The sequence below is a fragment of the Aphidius gifuensis genome, linkage group LG3 (genome assembly GCF_014905175.1).
Source record: "Aphidius gifuensis isolate YNYX2018 linkage group LG3, ASM1490517v1, whole genome shotgun sequence".
Lineage (NCBI taxonomy): Eukaryota > Metazoa > Arthropoda > Insecta > Hymenoptera > Braconidae > Aphidius > Aphidius gifuensis.
In genome coordinates, this window is record NC_057790.1 from 20012171 (window position 1) to 20032479 (window position 20309).

The 20309-nt window shown below is 24.7% G+C and overlaps 3 protein-coding genes and 1 long non-coding RNA gene across 7 annotated transcripts; 1 reads left to right on the plus strand and 3 right to left on the minus strand.

Annotated features, from left to right (window-relative positions):
- The first annotated feature begins 101 nt into the window (after positions 1-101).
- LOC122852587 (adenosine 3'-phospho 5'-phosphosulfate transporter 2) lies at positions 102-2035 on the plus strand. Of its 2 annotated transcripts, XM_044152482.1 has the most exons (5): positions 268-316; positions 385-715; positions 795-1010; positions 1090-1446; positions 1521-2035. In XM_044152482.1, exons 2-5 carry the CDS (start codon positions 554-556, stop codon positions 1860-1862), a joined length of 1077 nt encoding a protein of 358 aa, XP_044008417.1. In that variant the 5' UTR covers positions 268-316; positions 385-553; the 3' UTR covers positions 1863-2035. The 2 variants fall into 2 exon arrangements, with proteins under 2 accessions (XP_044008415.1, XP_044008417.1); XM_044152480.1 differs by having other exon boundaries at positions 102-715.
- Positions 2036-2544: 509 nt separating this feature from the next.
- Positions 2545-7319, minus strand: LOC122852588 (putative RNA-binding protein Luc7-like 1). 2 transcript variants are annotated; one of them, XM_044152484.1, is made up of 6 exons: positions 6840-6935; positions 4831-4891; positions 4616-4686; positions 4013-4111; positions 3189-3928; positions 2545-3069 (listed from the first exon to the last, which is right to left on the minus strand). In XM_044152484.1, the coding sequence occupies exons 4-6, from the start codon at positions 4106-4108 to the stop codon at positions 2991-2993; spliced, it is 915 nt and encodes a 304-aa protein (XP_044008419.1). In that variant the 5' UTR covers positions 4109-4111; positions 4616-4686; positions 4831-4891; positions 6840-6935; the 3' UTR covers positions 2545-2990. The 2 variants fall into 2 exon arrangements, with proteins under 2 accessions (XP_044008419.1, XP_044008418.1); XM_044152483.1 differs by lacking the exons at positions 4616-4686; positions 4831-4891 and adding an exon at positions 7008-7319 and having other exon boundaries at positions 6840-6934.
- Positions 7320-8914: 1595 nt separating this feature from the next.
- Positions 8915-10281, minus strand: LOC122852617. The gene is made up of 3 exons (XR_006373832.1): positions 9996-10281; positions 9315-9450; positions 8915-9235 (listed from the first exon to the last, which is right to left on the minus strand). It is a non-coding gene; the product is annotated as an uncharacterized LOC122852617 (long non-coding RNA).
- A 5545-nt stretch (positions 10282-15826) lies between these two features.
- LOC122852596 (eukaryotic peptide chain release factor GTP-binding subunit ERF3A) lies at positions 15827-20071 on the minus strand. Of its 2 annotated transcripts, none has more exons than XM_044152491.1 (4): positions 19357-20071; positions 18322-18569; positions 16924-18250; positions 15827-16831 (listed from the first exon to the last, which is right to left on the minus strand). In XM_044152491.1, the coding sequence occupies exons 1-4, from the start codon at positions 19688-19690 to the stop codon at positions 16788-16790; spliced, it is 1953 nt and encodes a 650-aa protein (XP_044008426.1). In that variant the 5' UTR covers positions 19691-20071; the 3' UTR covers positions 15827-16787. The 2 variants fall into 2 exon arrangements, with proteins under 2 accessions (XP_044008426.1, XP_044008427.1); XM_044152492.1 differs by having other exon boundaries at positions 19606-19999.
- Between the last annotated feature and the right edge of the window lie 238 nt (positions 20072-20309).

The following is a 20309-nucleotide window of genomic DNA, read 5'->3' on the forward strand; positions in this document are numbered from 1 at the left end:
AATATAAAAATTAATTTTATTATTGTGTTTTTATTTTGAATATTTCCCGCTTTTGTAAATGTCAAAATGGCGTACACACACACCCGGTGTTTATTTATTTTTTTTTTTTTCCTGACATTTGTGACACTTGTGTGTTTATCAAATAATTAGTAGAATTTAAGTAAATTATTATAAACAATATCAACAACTTGTCAATACAAATGAATTATCAAAAGAACTTCAAATAATTCTAGCAAAAAATAATATTGTCAAACGAATGACAAGTTAATTATTTTTTCGAAGCAAGAAAAGTTAAAAAAAAAAAAATACTGATAAGGTAAATGAAATATTAATAATGATAAGAGATATCACACCAACATCCTCTTATAATTTTATATATTTTAGAAAAAAAGAAATGACATGTATCAAACGTGAATGTTGTTATTCAAATTATTCATTTGACAAGTTAGCCATTGAAAAAAATGACAACTAATTGCTGATAAATATCAAAAATAATTATAAATAATTTACTAAACAAAATCAGGATTAGAATATCAATCAAAAAAGCCATAAAATGTCAAAAACAGATTACAATAAACTTCATCCAGAGGATGTCAAAGACAATCCACCAATAAAATTATTATGTTTTGATTTGACAAATTGCAATGATAAATCTCGTTTTATCTTGTGTTCAATTGGAATATTTGTTTTTTATATTCTCTATGGATATCTTCAGGTAAAAAAAATAAAAAATAATACCTATATAAATTATAAATTGAATTCAACAATAAACCCAAATATTTTATTTATTCAAGGAGCTAATATTTAGTCTGGATGGATTTAAACCTTATATTTGGTATATGACACTAATACAATTTGGATACTACACATTATTTGGATATCTTGAATGTAAATTAAAAGGTATAACACGAACAATACCATTATCAACATATATGTTTTTAGCATTTTTAACATTGGGAACAATGGGTTTTTCAAATTCATCACTTGGCTATCTCAATTATCCAACACAGGTAATAAATAAATAAATATAAAATCATCATCATCATACCTAATATTATCATGAAAAATAAATATTTATAATTTGTCTAGGTAATATTTAAAAGCTGTAAATTAATACCAGTATTACTTGGTGGTATATTAATACAAAAAAAAAAATATGGTACATTAGATTTCATTGCTGCTGGTTTACTTTGTATTGGTCTTGCAATGTTTACACTAGCTGATAGTATGATATCACCACGTTTCAGTATTAATGGTGTTATTATGATATCATGTGCATTATTATGTGATGCTGCTATTGGTAATGTTCAAGAAAAAACAATGAAACAATATAAAGCAACAAATACTGAAGTTGTTTTGTGGTCTTACAGTATTGGTTTTATGTATTTATTTGTTATATTATTAGTCACTGGAGAAATGGAAAAAAGTATTGCTTTTTGTTCAAATGTAAGTATATATATGTATTCAATAAACAATTATTTAAATTAAATGTTAATTAATATTATTTATTATTGTTACAGTATCCATTGGAGACTTATGGTTATGGACTTTTATTTTCAGTAAGTGGATATTTAGGAATACAAATTGTTTTGACAATGGTACAAAGTAATGGTGCATTTGTTGCTGTTACTGTTACAACATGCAGAAAAGCAATAACAATATTACTTAGTTTTTTATTTTTTTATAAACCATTTACAATGCAATATTTGTGGTCAGGTATTGTTGTTATTTTAGGTATTTATTTAAATATATTGAGCAAACAAAGAGGTAGTAAATTTGAATTAAAAAGTATATGGTTGTATGTTAAACGATGCTGGATAAGACATAATCAAATTCAACGACAATTAATGACAAGTGTGTAATTTAACAATGAGCATATTAAATATATTAATAATAATTTAGACAATTCTTTATTTTTTTTATTTTATCATTTCCTTTTTGGAATGGTATTTTTTATTTATTCAATTGATGATGAATATTACATTAAATATTGAGCTAATTCTATTATAATCGACTATAAAAAGAAGAAAAAAAAAAAAAAGAGAACAAAAAAAATAAAATATTCATTGATTTAATGAAAAATAAATTGTTATTTATGTTCAAATTTAATTTTTTTTTTTTTCTTTTATCAAAACTTAATTTATATACAATTTAATTATTTATAATGTAAAAAAATCAAAAAAAAAAAAAAATCATTAATACGAATTTAAATTCAAAAAATTATTTTTCACCAATATTATTACAATTGTTTTAATTTATATAAAAAAAAAAAAATACTTATTATTATTTATTTTTATTCTCTTTTTTATTATTTTCAAAAATTTAAATACGTACTCACTTTTTATTCCAGAGTGCACGTTTTATAAATTGTTTATAAGCTTTTTTGTTTTTTTTTTTTTTCTCATTTTAAATATATACCTTGGGAAAATTCCAATAAGACAATGATTTTTTTAAAATTTATTATTTCCCTCATTTAAATATACAGAGCAAGCAAATAATTATCTTTTTATTTTCAATCTTAAAATTAAAAAATAATATTCATGGGCAAGAGATAAAGAGGTCAGAGTAAATGTCTTGTCTTTATAATAATTCAACAATAAATTATTGTTAAAAAAAAAAAAGTAAAGACTGTAAATAATGATTAATTGGGTCTGGAAATTGAATTTTAGAAAAAAATGATTACAAAACTCAACAAAAAAGAAAAGAAAAATTAAATAAATAAAAAAAAAAAAATATTAATAATTACAAATAATAATAATAATAATATAATAATAACAACAACAAAATAGTTGTGATTACAAGTGAGCTTACATTAGGTCTGCTTCCTGGTGATGATCTGGGAGAGCACGTGATGATTAAAAAACGTGTTTTTTCATTTTTTTTTCTTTATCAATGCGTATAGTCATTAGTAATTATGTCATTTGTCTAGAATAACTTTATCCAAAACGAAAAAAAAAAAAAAAAGAAATGATAAATAAAAGATAATTAAATTATCGTTTACGATCATTGGATCCACTTCGTCGTGAATGTGATCTACGATTTCGGCTGTTGCTGCGTGAACGTCTTGCTCTAAAAAAAGTAAAAAAATTTATATTATCAATTGTAATCAATTTAATAAAATTTTTATGACAAGTCATCTACATGTCTAATTTCTAATATTATTTATTTATTTTTTATTATTAAATTACCTTTTGCCACGACTTCTTGATCTTGATCGTCTTCTGTCTCTATCTCTGCGTTCTCTTTCTCTTTCACGATCACGATCTCTATATCCTAGACCTCCACCACCATTATGACCACCACCTCCACCATTATGTCCACCACCATTATAACCGTTACCACCGTTATGACCACCACCTCCATTATGGCCACCACCACCTCGTCCTCTATTATCACAACGATAATCACGTTCACGTTCTTCTCTTTCTCTTTCACGATGTCTATCTCTATCCATCATTGATTCACGTTTTTCTTTTCTTCTTTCATCAATATTTACCTCTAAATCAGTTAATTTTTCACGTATTTTGATAAATCCAAGATGTAATTTACCACCAAAATGATCAGCTAAACGTCTATCATTATCATGAATACCAAGATAAGCACTGCATACTTCACAAACACGTAATTTTTGTTGTTGATAACTTGATGCTGGCATACTATTTCTATATTCTTGTTCAGCATCAGTTTTTTTTTTTCTTAAATCATCAATTTCACTCATTAATTTCATTGATTCATCAACAAAACCTTCTTCACCAAGTTGTTCAGCTTTTGCTAATTTTTTACCAATTTCTTCAGCAAGTACATGTACACTATTTGCTTTTGCAGCAACTTCAGCACTTAATTCTTCTTGTGTTTCAGCAAGACGTAATTTTGCTTGTTCAGTACGACGATCACAATCAGCAATAAAACTTTGCAAATGTTCCATTGCCTATAAACAATTAAAAATAACATATTTATTCATTTATTCAATTATTTATATTTGTTTTTTTTTCATTAAATTTATAATACTCACATCGATATCATAAAAATGATCTTTTTTCTTTTGGGCAGCTTCAAAATCAGCACGCAATGCTAAGTCGTGAATCTGGGGGCATTCTCCCAGGTCCATGCGCTGCGATTTAAAAATCATAAATAATATATTAACAAATAAATTAATAAATTTATTTTTCAAAATGCATCATTACAACGCAATTTTAATTTTTTTAAAAAAAAAACAAAAAAAAAAACAAAAATAAAATATCAATATTTATGTAATTTTTTTTCACTCAAATAAATTTTCTTACACTCTCACTTTCGACTGCTTACATTCAAACAATTACTCACACATTTATTCTATAATATTCATATTATTATTAATAAAAAAATTGAATTTAACAAAAAATAAAAATAAAATAAATAAAAAATTAATTAGGATATTTATTATTATTGTATTTGTTGTATTTGTATTATTTATTGAATAAAAAAATAAATAAATAAAATCAAATTGTAAATTATTTTATAATTCGCGATAAAGGTTTTCTTTGTTTATATATATAATTAATTTTTTTTTTTTTTTTGATTAATTTAAATAAATATTTCTATTAAAGGTATACAATATTCAGTTAAATTGACTTACAGAGTGGCAACACACCGTCTTGGCCTCACGCGCAATTGTGATGATAATGATGCTACAATCAGCACACACACCTTAATATATTGTCACAATATTTCAGATATAATTACGATTATTAATATTAATTTTAATTTGTTTTTTATATTTCGGTATTAAAATTTTAATTATATTTCTTTTTTTAATTTTCAATATTTGAATCTAGATCCATTAATACGTACATCAATTGGTGTGATTAATTTCAGTCGCAATAATATCCTCTCTCTCGTATCCTCCAGTCTTCTGGTATAATTATATTTTCTATTACTCTTTATATATATTTATTTTTTTATTAATTTATATAAATAGCAATAATGCTATTTTGTTGAAATAAAAAAAAAAAAAAAAAAAACAATTAACGCGACTGTTTATCATGCAAATATTGCTTAATCAATGTGTTTTTTTTTTAATTTTTATTTTAAATATTTTTTAATCTTTAATTATTTAATTTGCACAGTGCATTTTTTACTTACGATTATGACGAATGGCTGCTTGGACGTGCGATCGGATTTTTTGTTTTTAAATTTAATTTAATATATTTTTCTTTTTGTTTATCATTGAAGGATTTTTGTTTTTATATTTTACATACTCACGGAAAAGTCGCTAACATTCGCTAAAAGCTTCCACCCCAGCTTTATTATAAAATTCATATATTTAATTTTTCTTATTTTATATTTTAGCAATTATTGTTTCGATAACGCCACTCACCACAGCGTGATTAAAACATTTTTTTTATTAATATATTATGACCCTGTCAATACAAGAGCTTTACATTTTTTTTTTTAAATATATTTTTATAAAAACTGTGATATCAAATAGAGTTAATAAAAATAAATTTAAAAAAAAAACTATTTTTTCCCTATATTTTTGCCATTCATGTATCGAAACCTCGATTTTCGATGCATGCGTTCAGCCTCGAAAACGGCATATTCCGGAACTTCTCCTGTCGGCGTAGTTTTAGACACTGCGAAAATTCTATACACTCTCGGCGTGGTAGAGAACTGTGTAGAAAATTTTTCTACACACTTCGAAAATTTTGTGCACTCCCGGCGGTGGATTAGCACCGGGGAAATAACATTATTCAAGAGTCACGTTGGCTTGATATTTTATTGTCGTGTATGTGTTTGTGTGACGTATGTTCGTTGGTCCTAAGTCAATAGACCACATTATAATGAATTCAACTGATTAATGTCATTATTAAATTTTAATTTAATTAATTGTTATTATTAATTGATTATAATTATTAATTCAATTAAATATTGTTGTAAATTAAATTAATTATTATTATTATTAATTAAATTGATTATTATGATCAATTCAATTGAATATTATTATAAACTAAATTAATTATTATTATTTATTGAACTGATTAGTATTATTAATTAAATTGATTATCATTATTATTTATTGGATTGATTATTATTATTTATTAAATTGATTTTTATTGTTTATTAAATTAATTGATATTATTGATTAAATTAATTTTTATTTTTGATTTATATGATTATTATTATTGATTTAATTGATTATTATTGTTTATTAAATTGATTATTATTATTGATTTAATTAATTATTATTAATTTAATTGATTATTATTATTATTTATTGGATTGATTATTATCATTTTTTAAATTGATCTTTATTGTTTATTAAATTGATTATTGATATTAATTTAATTAATTATATTATTGATTTAATTGATTATTATTGTTTATTAAATTAATTGATATTATTGATTAAATTAATTTTTATTTTTAATTTAATTGATTATTATTATTGATTCAATTAATTATTATTATTAATTTAATTGATTATTAAAGTCACATGCATCAAAATCTCGGTTTCGAAACATTCATGGCAAAAAATAGTGTGTGTAACTCGGGCATAAAAATTGAGAATTGTGGATGTGTGTGTGCGCGCTGCGCGCGCACCCACTCATCCGCAATTCTCAATTTTCTGCCCTTGTTACACAAAATACTATTTCAAGACAATGATAAAAATTAAAAGATAATTTTTCTATTATCTTTTAAAATTTTTAATTTAAACAAAATAAATATTCACTTTTTGTGAAATTTTTTTATTTACTTATATGGAAAATAAAATGGAGCGTACTTGTATTTTTATTTTTTTTTTGTCAATATTTTTGTTTATGTATTTCTAAATTATTAATAATTAATAAATATATACTCACAGTTGATGATAATATCTCATGTGGACAGCATGCCATTAGAAAACTTTTGCAGACTTTAGGATCCGAATATTTCACTTGAAATTTATTATTCTCACCTGTAATATAAATTAATAAATTAATTAAAAAATTATTGACAATGTTTAATATTATTATTAACAATTTATTTACCATTACGTCCTGTACCCATAAGTTGATCGAGCATTGCTCGCATCTGGTCATGAGCAGTCATTTTGAGTTGAATATTATTGGAAGACTTTGGCGTGAATAAAATACTTTTTTGCTTCACTTTCAATGAATAATTAGTTTTTTAATAATTAAATATCAATCCACAATAAATAATTATTATTATTTATTAAATTTTCACAATAATTTATGATGATTTGGATTTAATACAATATATATATTGTTTTTTTTTAGTTTTTTTTTTTTCATTGGCACACACACCTTCCAATTAGACTGGCGGCCATGTTGATTAATTTCTTTTTTTTTTTTTTTTTTTTGTGCTACGTATATAGACGCATTTTCATTGAACGACATCGAGAGTTGGCATCAGTCAAACAACATCTACAAAATGGCTGAACATTATTTGAAAATTTATGAAATATATTCCGACTAATACGTAATAAAAGTATTATAATAAAATAAAAATATTTATACTTACTTGAAAAATAAATTAATAAATAAAAAACATAATAATATTTAAATGACACATTATAAAAAAAATAAAATAGAATATTGCACTTAGAGCAGCAAATTTTAATGGATTCAATAATAAACCATAGTCGGTGTTTGTAGCAGTTTATAGATTCACTGATGTACATGATAACGATAACAATACGCGTCATTTAATCAATATCATATAGAACTTAAATTATCACATAATACATAGATTAAAGTAAAAAAAAAAAAAGCATGATGACCTCTTAAAGAATATATCAATGAGTATCATGGAGTTTAAAACAATATCATAAATGCAAGTATATCAGTACATTAAATTTATGTTGATTATAAATTTTTAATTAACGTAATTTAAAATAAAGGCTTTTGTTATTTTAAACAATAGTAAAATTATTGTTTTCTAAATTATTTATAAATTTATAGAAATTATAATTTAATTTTTAATATTTCAATTCAATTTTTCAAATCAAATTATTTTTAATTATAAGTTTAATTATTTTGTTATTTTTTAAACTTACTCAACAAGCAGCAAATTTTGATAAATTTAATAATAAACGATAGCGTTGATGTTTATGTATGCACTGACGTACATGATGACAATAACGATACGCGTCATCAAGACAATTAAATTATTTCATAGTATATTTAGATATAAAAAGAAAAACATAATGACCCAAAGAATATATCAAAGAGTATCATGGAGAAGTTTCAAACAAATATTATCATCAATTCAACTATAAATTAAATAAAATCCTACCTTTTAAGCGGATGTTCATCTTCTCACGCTCGGCATCTCAAATACTCCAACGCCATGTAGTAGCTTATAATGATTCTCTCGGATCAGTACCACGATGTTCATGGTTGTGTAGCTCATGATGATTCTACCTGATTAGCACAACAGGTTCAAAGATAACACACACTAAACAATAATCACACTTTACTCTGCTTTTTACCACCATCATTTTCAAAAACACTTTTCACTACAACTATCACTATCACTATTACCACTTTTACATCACCTCTAATAACTGAATTTATATAGTTTATAAAGTCGTTTAGTCTTTCTTCTTTTTTTATATTTAATTATTTTTGATATTTAATTTCTATTTGCTTGATAATTCACTCTTTAAAATAGTTCATTATTATTATTATTATTTAGAAACGATTTATCAACTTGAAAAGAGGATCTCGAGAGCTGGCTGTTGACTTTTTTACATTCTTTTTAAAAGAGGCGGTTCGTTCTGAACACCAACATAACATGAAATGAATTGTGTGCGCAACAACAGCGGCATATCAAAGTAAATTTTGAATTTTAACATTGATAAAGCTTAACAACAGCAAATGTTATCATGTTGAACAATAACAATAGCAAGTGTTACATTGGATAGAGCTCAAGAGTCAATAATATCTGCACCATGTGATGTCATTGATTTTTGTCCAGTAAAAGATAGATAAAATCACACCAGATAATTCATAAGGTGTTGGATTACATTTAAACTTGATGCTTGAACCGCTATAAACAATTGGATTAATTTTCCGTATGACTCACTTTCAACATTAACATCATTCACTTGGTATTTTTCATGTTACATTTTAACATAAAAACAGTCTCAGTTGTCTCAAGTATTTTAAATAGTGCATTGAAGTTTTTTTTATATTTTATTTGACAAATTTTAGCAAGACTAATGCTTTTTCCATGAATAAATTTAATGATCCAACTGTAACAATAAATTATTAAATTATTAGGTAAATATTAGACTGTACTTTAGTTTTACCAAATGAAAGAAATTAACTCACTTTACCAGAAAATGTTTTTCTCTCTAATGACAAACCCACAAACCAATTTAGTTATTTTTTTTTTGTCCCAGTGTTAATAATTGTGTTTTATAAATTTCATCAACACATCAGACGTTTCAGTCTCACTTTTTGTTATCTGTAAACAATAAAAATATTAAATAAACATTATGTTATATTTTTTTTTCAAACTGGAGTAATTGTTAGCAACACAAAAAGAGTAGATGAAAGTGACATTAATAAATAATCGGCAAAATAATAAATAAATGATAAATAAACAAATGAATAAATAGTAAATAAATAAAAAATGGATAAATTAATAATAAATTAACAAATAAACAGTAAAAAATTGAATTTCAAAGTGAATAAATGGATACTAAACACTGACAATAAAAAATGACAAAGGCCTCTAACAATGGAAAATTAATATTGACATATTTCACAAATTTTAGATTGTTATTAATAAAAAAACGATTGTTATGCAACAAGGATGCTACAACAATGCTACAAATAGCAAATACCGATAAATATTTATGAAAAAATTAATAAATTCATTGTCTTTGTAAAGAATGACAACCTAACCTCAAATAATTTTTTTTATTTGAGCTTAATTATTAAAAAAAAATAACGGAATTATGTTTGTTAAATAATTAAAAACAATAAAAAAAGTTGATGTTTACATACCATTTGTCCACTATTCAACATATTAAAATTTTTCTTTGTCAGCTCCAACACCATTGACATGTCCATTAGTTTTGGCCGTATTTCACAAAAGTCAACAATAATTTATATCACAATCTGTTCAGAACAATTTAATTGACCGATTTATCAACAATTTATAATTAATTAACAATTATTATTGCAATAATAAGTGAAAAAAGTCACAACGAACGACACAGGTTTTCTCTCTCACAAAGCGACGCGCCATCTATGTAGATTTCCTACTTATCTACAAACTATAGTCGGTAATTTTTTATAATAATAATAATAAAAAATATATATAAAAAAATACCGAAAATTATCAATCAATATTAATTAACAACGTTTCATTTCAACAAAACACAAAAAAAATTAATTAAAAAGAAAATAACACCGAAATCCAACAATAGCCGACAAATGACCAAAAAGACGCTAAAATGGCTATACCTAAACACAAAATCACAGAGAAAATACAAAAAAGTGGGGACGAGAAGAAAAAATACGTAGTTTCACTACAAGTTAAATTTACAAACTAATTTCCATACCCCGTGCAATTTTAGTGTTGTTGCAAGGCTTTTTGCACGTCGTGTCGATAGGAAGGGATAAGTGGGGACCACCAACAACGATATAACAGCCAATGATGGCTTAGAATTATGTCAACCGGTAGAAATGAGTAGAGACATGATGATCGTTTCAAGTGGTAGGAATAGGTGGGGACATGATTCTAAGCCATCATTGGCTACCATGTTGTTGTTGTTGTCTCCACTCATCTGCACTCATCTCTATCAGCCGAAACGATTCATCACATTTAGACTTTAGTTTGGTCGAAAATTGTTTTGTCAAAATGATATGGTATTTTTGAAGTTCGCTTCACTGCGAAGCTAACTGAGTTACTTGATAAAAAAAAAAAAAAAAAAATATTTTGTTAATAATATCAATAAAAGATTGTTTTTGTGTATAATAATAAATATATATCTATAAAAAAAAGTCGATAATCTCAACGTTTTAATTAATTTTCTTTTCGGCAAATAAATTAATAAATTATTTATCTCAATATAACATATAAACTTTAACTTGCCTATGTGAGATTAAAAAAAAAAATTTGAAAATCAAAGATTATTAGTTCAGTTTTTGTTTTCTAAATTATTATGCATGTTCATTTTATTATTTAAAAATTGATTAACAATTGCCTTAAATATTTCACTAATTGTCCTGTCGTTTTTTTTTTTTACATTTTTGATAATAATAATAATAATAAAAATAAATAAATAATTTGCAACTAAAACTTGGCATCAGATGATTGCGGCTGAATGAAATAGTTTTCGTGCCTTTGCGAACACTTGAGACCTGTTGTGCGTTTGCGGGGGGCCAGTCAATGTTGTCAACTTGTAGTGTTGAGATGTGTGTTTTGTGTTGTTCTATATTCTTGCCAAGCTGCCCTTTTGGTGTTCCTGCTTATCCTGATTTTGCTGTTTTTCTGCGGTATCGTTTAATTCGTTTATACTATACATTTTTATTTTTTTTATTATAACTACTACCTAAATAAATTTTCAACGTATTCCGATCGATTATTAATTATTAAATTATAATAAAAATGAGTAATTTAAATTTTTTTTTTTTTGGCAAAAACTGCGTCGCAAAATGCCAATGCACAAAATGGCCACCGCATCGATGAATACGTGAAAATTTATTTTTTATTCCTACATTATTTTCCGTTTAAAAATCACCCGTTTTTAATTTTTTTATGTGGTTAACCTTTATATTTATTTTTGTGTTATTTTTTTTTATTAATAATTGATGTATATATACCTATATGCGAATACAAACGATTTTTTTTTTTTTTTGGCCGACGCCGTGACAATGGCGTCGTGATTATTCGCCGTTGTTTAGCCGGCTTTGACCTTGATGTCTGAGTTTGTCAATCTTCGGGCAAACAATTGATAATTAATATTAATTTTAATTGCATATTTTCGAACGGATTACTAATTATTAATATTCGGTGGTGACATTCATTGTTTAGTTATCTGTTATTATTTTGGAGCAAATATACCTACTTATTATATTCTACGATTTTTTTTTTATTTGCGTTTTTTTTTTTATTCTTATTTTTTTTTATTTTCACAAAATAAATGGGGAGGGGGAGAGGAGAACAAAATGATTGACTTTAAAATTATATTTTCGGTATTTTTTAATTTTTATAAATTATTATTATTATTATTATTATTATTAAAAATTACCGACTATGTTTTGGTGGTAAGTAGAAATCTACTTATGGCACACAGATGGCGCGTCGCTTTGTGAGAGAGAAAACCTGTGTCGTTCAGTGTTGTGACTTTTTTCACTTATTATTGCAATAATAATTGTTAATTAATTATAAATTGTTGATAAATCGATCAATTAAATTGTTCTGAACAGATTGTGATATAAATTATTGTTGACTTTTGTGAAATACGGCCAAAACTAATGGACATGTCAATGGTGTTGGAGCTGGCAAAGGTGAATTTGAATTTGGTACATAATGGGCAAATAATATGTAAACATCAACTTTTTTTATTGTTTTTAATTATTTAACACATAAAACAACATAATTCCGTTATTTTTTTTTAATAATTAAGCTCAAATAAAAAAAATTATTTGAGGTTAGGTTGTCATTCTTTACAAAGACAATGAATTTATTAATTTTTTTATGAATATTGATAAATATTTGCTATATATACCATTGTTGTAGCATTCTTGTTGTATAATAATCGTTTTTTTATTAATAACAATCTAAAAAATGTGAAATATTTCAATATTAATTTTTTTTTGTTAGAGGCCTTTGTCATTTTTTATTGTCAGTGTTTAGTATCCATTTATTCACTTTGAAATTCAATTTTTTACTGTTATTCATTTGTTTATTTATCATTTATTTATTATTTTACCATTTATTTATTAATGTCACTTTCATCTACTCTTTTTGTGTTGCTAACAATTACTCCAGTTTGAAAAAAAAATATAACAATGTTTATTTAATATTTTTATTGTTTACAGATAACAAAAAGTAGGACTGAAACGTCTGATGTGTTGATGAAATTTATAAAACACAATTATTAACACTGGGACAAAAAAAAAAATAACTAAATTGGTTTGTCATTAGAGAGAGAAACTTTGCTAACAATTACTCCAGTTTGAAAAAAAAATATAACATAATGTTTATTTTATATTTTTATTGTTTACAGATCCAACACCTTATGAATTATCTGGTGTGATTTTATCTATCTTTTACTGGACAACAATCAATGACATCACATGGTGCAGATATTATTGACTCTTGAGCTCTATCCAATGTAACACTTGTTATTGTTATTGTTCAACATGATAACATTTGCTGTTGTTAAGCTTTATCAAAGTTGAAATTCAAAATTTTCTTTGATATGCCGCTGTTGTTGCGCACACAATTCATTTCATGTTATGTTGGTGTTCAGAACGAACCGCCTCTCTTAAAAAGAATGTCAAGAAATCAACAGCCAGCTCTTTCGAGATCCTCTTTTCAAGTTGATAAATCGTTTCTAAATAATAATAATAATAATAATAATGAACTATTTTAAAGAGTGAATTATCAAGCAAATAGAAATTAAATATCAAAAATAATTAAATATAAACAAGAAAAAACACAAAACGACTTTATAAACTATATAAATTTTGTTATTGGAGGTGATGTAAAAGTGGTAATAGCGATAGTGATAGTTGTAGTGAAAAGTGTTTTTTGAAAATGATAGCTATCAGTGGTAAAAAGTAGAGTAAAGTGTGATTATTGTTTAGTGTGTGATATCATTGAACCTGTCGTGCTAATCAGGTAGAATCATCAGGAGCTACACAACCATGAACATGGTGTTGCTGATCCGAGAGAATCATTATAAGCTACTATATGGTGTTGGAGTATTTGAGATGTCCCGCGTGGGAAGAGGAACATCCGCTTAAAAGGTAGGATTTTATTTAATTTATAGTTGAATTGATGATTATATTTGTTTGAAACTTCTCCATGATACTCTTTGATGTATTCTTTAGGTCATTATGTTTTTCCCTTTATATCTAAATATACTAATTTAACTGCTTAGATGTTGTTGTTCGCTTCTATTGTCGGTCATCAATAAATATATATTTGTGCTTATTTCTATGTTCTTCTTCCTGTTGATTATTTAAATTAAAAAAAAAAATAAATAATAGATTTAGATTATTACTAATTAATGGTTTTATAACTATATGAAATTTTTTTAAAAAATATAAAGAAAATAATTCACTCAAAAAATTTAATTAATTTGAAATTTCGTTTCAAAAGGAATTAAATAATTTATTAATATATGCTTTTTACATATTTGTTTTTTTTTTTTTTTTTTATTCTTTTCTTTTTTATTGATAACTATTAAAATTTTTTTTTCAATTTTTATTTTATTTTTTTTTTCTGTACAAAAAGATAATAGCCATGTGTGTGAGTGCGGCTGGCGCAAAAAAGTACCATTTTTTTTTTTCGTATATATACACATATCAGTATATAAGGCATATATGTATATATAATATTATTATTATTATAAACTATTTAATAATTATCAAAAAAAAAAAAAAAGGGCGTATAATTATTTTCAAATCTATAATGTATTATTAACAAATTTGTTTTTTTTTTTTTCTTTTTCATTTTCAAAAATTTGTTAAATATTTTTTATTATATTCTAAAAAAATATTTCAATGAAGCCACACTGATTTTATTTTTATTATAATATGCATGATATATTATTAATGTTTAATAAATAATAAATAGTAATAATGATAATAATAATAATAATACTAATCGGTCATGTACCCAAAACGGAAGACAAAATAATAAAATTATGAAAAATTTAAGTTTTTTTTTTTTCGTTTTAATGACAAATAAAATAAGTAAAACATTTATAATAATTATTTTAATTAATAATAATAATAAATTATTATTTTCGATAACATCAATAATAATTTTATCATTTATTATTAATGCTTATTATTATTATTATTAATTAATTAAATTGAAAAAATAAACAAATTTTTTTTTTTTTATTTTCATCAATTGATTTTTGATCCAAAAAAAATTATAACATTTGTTAATATTAATTTTTTAATAATTTCATGAATTGATAATAATTAAATTATTATTAATTATAGTATTATTATTATTATTATTGTTATTATATTTTTATTTTTTAACTTATTCAATATCTCTCGTGCACAAAAAAATGAGAAAATTATCTAATAATTTTTTTTTCTTCTCTTTTACAAGAATTATCAATTAAAATAATTTTATAAGTTGATTTTACAATTTTTTTTTTTTTTTAATTTTTTTATAAACCCCTGAATTATTTTATCTTGATATTATTATTGTTAAATTAATTATATTCATGTCATTGCGCTTAAAAGTTTTACCAGTATTTTTAAAAAACTTTTTTTTTTTTTTTTTTTTTTTTTTTTATGTTTATTTTAAAATATAATTATTACAATTGTTAATAATAATAATTGCTGTTTAACAAACAGTATACTTTATGTATATAAATTTTTATATATATATACATGTATACATATTTATTTATGAAATTGTGTTATTTTACAAATGAGTGTGATTTAACGCGCGTTAATTTTATTTTCACAATAATATAAGAGAGACAGAGAGAGAGATAAAGAGAGAAAGAGGAAAAAATGTTATCAAAGTGCTAAAGTATTACTTGCTCAAATTATTTTTTTATTATCATTAATTATTGTTTGTTTTTTTTTAATTTTAATTTTTGATGGACATATGCACAAGTGGATTGACATGTTGGATCACGACGTATTATTTTTTTTCCTTTTTTTTTTGTTTTTCTTATATAAAATAAAAAATAAATGTTTAATGTGATTCAATAACGTCGTTGATCGAGGCCTTTAATAACTAATCCTTTGCATACATAAACAAAAATTATTATAATATTAACTAATTTTTTTTTTTTTAATAAAAAATATGAATCAATGCGCCAGATGATTGTCACACTTGAATAATATATATATTTATTTTTTTTTTATATTTATTTAATTTGTGTATGACACGCGCGATCACTAATCTCATTAATTTTTTTTTTAAATCATCAACTTTTGTTGTTTAGGAAGTAAAAATATATATACTTTTATAATAATAATAATAATAATAATAATTAATAATTAATTAAAATATAAATAAACATGATCGACGTGAGAATAGTTTTGATTTTATATATTAAAAAAAAAAAAAAAACAATTGAAGAGAAAAAAAAAAACAAGTATTATTGTTAATTATTGTTGTTGTATTTTTATCGAGGCCAGTTATATATTTAATCGCATTACCAAAAAAATTTAATCACTTCAATAACGAAGGCTAAAACGATCGGTTATTTAACTATACATGCCGTTATTGTTTATTTTTTTTCATTTCATTTTTTTTTCTTGCTATAATATAATTGTTTATTATTAAATTCACTTTGTATTATCGTGGAGTTTACTATCACTGATAACGCTCAATGCGTTGCTTGCGTTGTTAATTTACTTTATTTATTTTTTAAGTTGTATTATTTTTTTTTTAAATATATAAAATGTTTCATAATGATTGACCAAAACATTTTCAAAATTTCGTTCCATTTTTCTTTCATTATTATTATTTTATTAATATATATATAATTTTGTCATTAATTAATCGGCAGCAGCAATGATCGATAAAGTTGAGCAAAGTATTTTTATCTTTTTTTGTATTTTGTTATTTTTTTAAATTTACTCGATGACCTTTAGCACCTTGCCAATAGCAATGGTTTTATCTGTAAAAAAATTAAAGACAAAAATACATATGTTAGTTTTATGATGAATTTTAAAAGATAAATATAAATATTAAAGAAAAAATAATACATACTTTCATCCCTGAGAGTGAATCTACCCATTTGGGGAAATAATTTGAATTGTTCAAGGCAAATAACTCCAGCACATTCTATTCTCATAATGGCAACTTGATCTTGTTTTACAAATCTCGGTCTTGATTTACTTTTTTCACCAGTTTTTTTATCAACAAGACAAATTAATGCTTTAACAGTAACTTCTTCAGCAGCACAATGTATATGCATAACAGCACTATAACCCGCACAAATGATACTCTTATGTTCCAATATAACAACTTGAGCATCAAATATTTTACCAGTTTTAATTGGTAAATTATTATCGCATAATACAAAACCAGGACTAACATCTTCTTCTTCAATACCTTTTAGTTTAATTTTAACATTTTCACCAGGACCAACAGCTGTAACTTCTTCATCATCAGACCATAATTGATCAACAAATACTGTTGTTCTATTTGGCATAACAAGTAATGCTTGTCCTTTTTTAGCTTCACCAGCTTCAACTTTTCCCATAACAACAGTACCCATATCTTTATATTTATCAACAATTGGCATTATAAATGGACCAGAACTTGTACGATTAAGTGATGGTAATGCATCAATAAATGGTATAAATGCTGGACCATCATACCATGTACATAATTCTTTTGGTATTGGATCTTTTAAACCAATACCAAGTTGTCCAGATACAGGCATAAATGTTAAATCTTTACCATGTATAAAACCTAATTTTTTTAAATACGGTAATATTTTATCTTTACATTCATCGTATCTACCTTGATCCCATTCAACAGTTGGATCATCCATTTTATTAACTAATACAACAAGATGTTTAACACCAGCTGTTTTAGCAAGCATAGCATGTTCACGTGTTTGTCCACCTCTATCAAAACCAGTTTCAAATTCACCTTTACGTGCTGATATAACAAGTACAGCTAAATCAGATTGTGCTGTACCACCAATCATATTTGGTACAAAACTTTTATGTCCAGGTGCATCAAGTATTGTAAAATGTTTTCTATCTGTTTCAAAATATGCTCTACCAACTTCAACTGTTTTACCTTTTTCACGTTCTTCTGAATTTGTATCAAGTGCCCAACTTAAATACCATGTTTCACGACTTCTTTCTTTAGCTTCACGTTCATATTTTTCAAGTGTACGTTTATCAACCATACCAGTTAATGCCATTATTTGACCACCAATTGTTGATTTACCAGCATCAACATGACCAATAAATACAACATTAACATGTTCTTTTTTACTTTTTGAATCTTCAATTATTTTTATTGGTTTTTTTTTCGGTATTTTAATAACTTCAGCTTCTTCATCTTCTTCAATATCAGCCTATTAAAATTAATTTTATTATTAACAAACAAATAATCATTATCAATTTAAATAATAATAATAATAATCACCTCTTCGTTATCGGGAGTTATAAGTGGATCAGCATCAACAGCAGCTTCTTCCCATGAATCAGCTGGTTGATGTTCTGGGCTACTATTATTAGCATCTTGATCACTCGCTACAGATGTAACTACTGCTGCTGGTGCTACTGTTGATGTTGTTGTTGTTGATGATACTGGTGGTTCTCCACCTCCACCAGCTGGTGGCTCTTCAACTTTATCAGCAACAGGATCTGGTGGTAATGCTGGTACAGGTGCAGCTATAAATTTTTAAATTAACACAAAATAATTAATAATCAATCAATTGTCATTAAACAAAAAATAACAAACATACAAACAAACAAATTAAAAAACATGATAACAACAACAGCAACAACAACAATAACAACAGAAAAAATGCCAAAATTCGCAATAAATAAATAACTAAAATAAGAACATATTGATTATTATCATAACGTACAAGACAAATTTGTCAAGATCTAACGCAAAAGGGAGGTCAACGATGGCCAACGGGGGTTGGTGATTGTGTGTCATGTATAGTGGAGGGGAAAAAAATATTTAAAAAAAAAAAAAACTCATCAATGCTTGAGGTGATTTGCATTGTTGGCAATTTATCAAAATTTATTATGAAAAATAAAAAAAAATAAAATATATCTAGATATAACCAGCTGTCGTGATGACGTTGACGTTGATGTTGATGAATATGATAATTCCATATCTTTAATGATCGAAGGAATTTTATTTAAAAAAAAATCTTATTCAACGTGAATGAAGATTCATCATTAAAATGGGGTTATGCGTTGAGTAAATGTGGCAAAGCAAGGCGTCATATTATTATTATAACTCATTGGAGAAATATTTTTGTAATTTCGTTTTTAAATTGATGAATGAATGAATAAATGAATGAAATTGTTAGAGGATATTGATGATAATTAGTTTTAAAAAAAAAAATAAAGGATAATTATTTAGTTTTTAATTAAATAAAAAATGGAAAAAAATAAAATGGGTATTTTGGATATAATGATGATTAAAGCCCCGATGACTAACCATGATGAGTCTCTGGTGGTACAAAAGTGGTCGCGACAGGTACATCATCGGTGATTGTGTTGTCGACGACAATTGGTTTATCATCATGATCATCGTTGATCTTGTTTAAAGTTGTTGTCCCGGTTGTATTGATATCCACAGTATTCACGACACTGCTATTAACACAAGGTGTTGTTGCTTCTGGTGCTGAATTTATGCAGAATGAAGGCACAAATTCAGCAGCATTAACATTTAAAGTTGAAAATTTACCCTCGAGAAAATTACTGTCTGCGGTGTTGGTGTCACAATTATCTGCCTGCTGTTCCCATGAATCTGGTGCTACGCTGTTCGCCATATTTTTCAATGAAAGAAAATTTCTTTTTTCTTTTTCCTTTTTTTTTTTATGAAAGTTTAATGTACCCAATAACTTTGTCACACCCAATTTTTAACACAATTATTTATAATATTATTTATTATTATTTTAAGTCAATTTTAATCAACATTTATTGAATTTTTTTTTTTTTTTTTTTAACCACGATTTAACTTGACTTATTACACGTATTATAAAAATAATTATTTATTCTCTCTTTTTTTTTTTTTCTTTTTATTTCTTGGGGTTTATCCACGAACTACACACGCGTATGGTTTTTTTTTTTAGCGTGCGGCCCCCGTGGTGATTTTGACTACTGCTGCTTAAAATGCGTAGTTTTGTCACCGGACGTTGGCTAAACTAGTCAATACAATTATTAAATTATTTATTTATCAAGGATTTTTATCTAAAATAAATAAAATAAAATTAAATAATATTGATTATTTAATTTTTCTGTAATTTTTTTTTACATAAATAGCGTAATTTTCGTACAAAATAAATAAATACATGGCATTTTTTTTATGATAAACAAAATGGCGATTCTTGGAATTCAAATTTTTTCGTTATTTATTTATTATAATTTTTTATTATACATTGTAAAATT

Coding starts and splice junctions, on each gene's coding strand:
- LOC122852587 (XM_044152480.1), top strand. CDS start 554: ATGTCAAAAACAGATTACAATAAACTTCATCCAGAGGATGTCAAAGAC. Junction 1,011..1,089: donor ATCTCAATTATCCAACACAG/GTAATAAATAAA, acceptor TAATTTGTCTAG/GTAATATTTAAAAGCTGTAA. Junction 1,447..1,520: donor GTATTGCTTTTTGTTCAAAT/GTAAGTATATAT, acceptor TTATTGTTACAG/TATCCATTGGAGACTTATGG.
- LOC122852588 (XM_044152483.1), bottom strand. CDS start 7,068: ATGACTGCTCATGACCAGATGCGAGCAATGCTCGATCAACTTATGGGT. Junction 6,935..7,007: donor TATGGGTACAGGACGTAATG/GTAAATAAATTG, acceptor TTTATATTACAG/GTGAGAATAATAAATTTCAA. Junction 3,929..4,012: donor ATCATTTTTATGATATCGAT/GTGAGTATTATA, acceptor AATTGTTTATAG/GCAATGGAACATTTGCAAAG.
- LOC122852596 (XM_044152491.1), bottom strand. CDS start 19,690: ATGGCGAACAGCGTAGCACCAGATTCATGGGAACAGCAGGCAGATAAT. Junction 18,570..19,356: donor ACCACCAGAGACTCATCATG/GTTAGTCATCGG, acceptor AAAAATTTATAG/CTGCACCTGTACCAGCATTA. Junction 16,832..16,923: donor ATTCACTCTCAGGGATGAAA/GTATGTATTATT, acceptor ATTTTTTTACAG/ATAAAACCATTGCTATTGGC.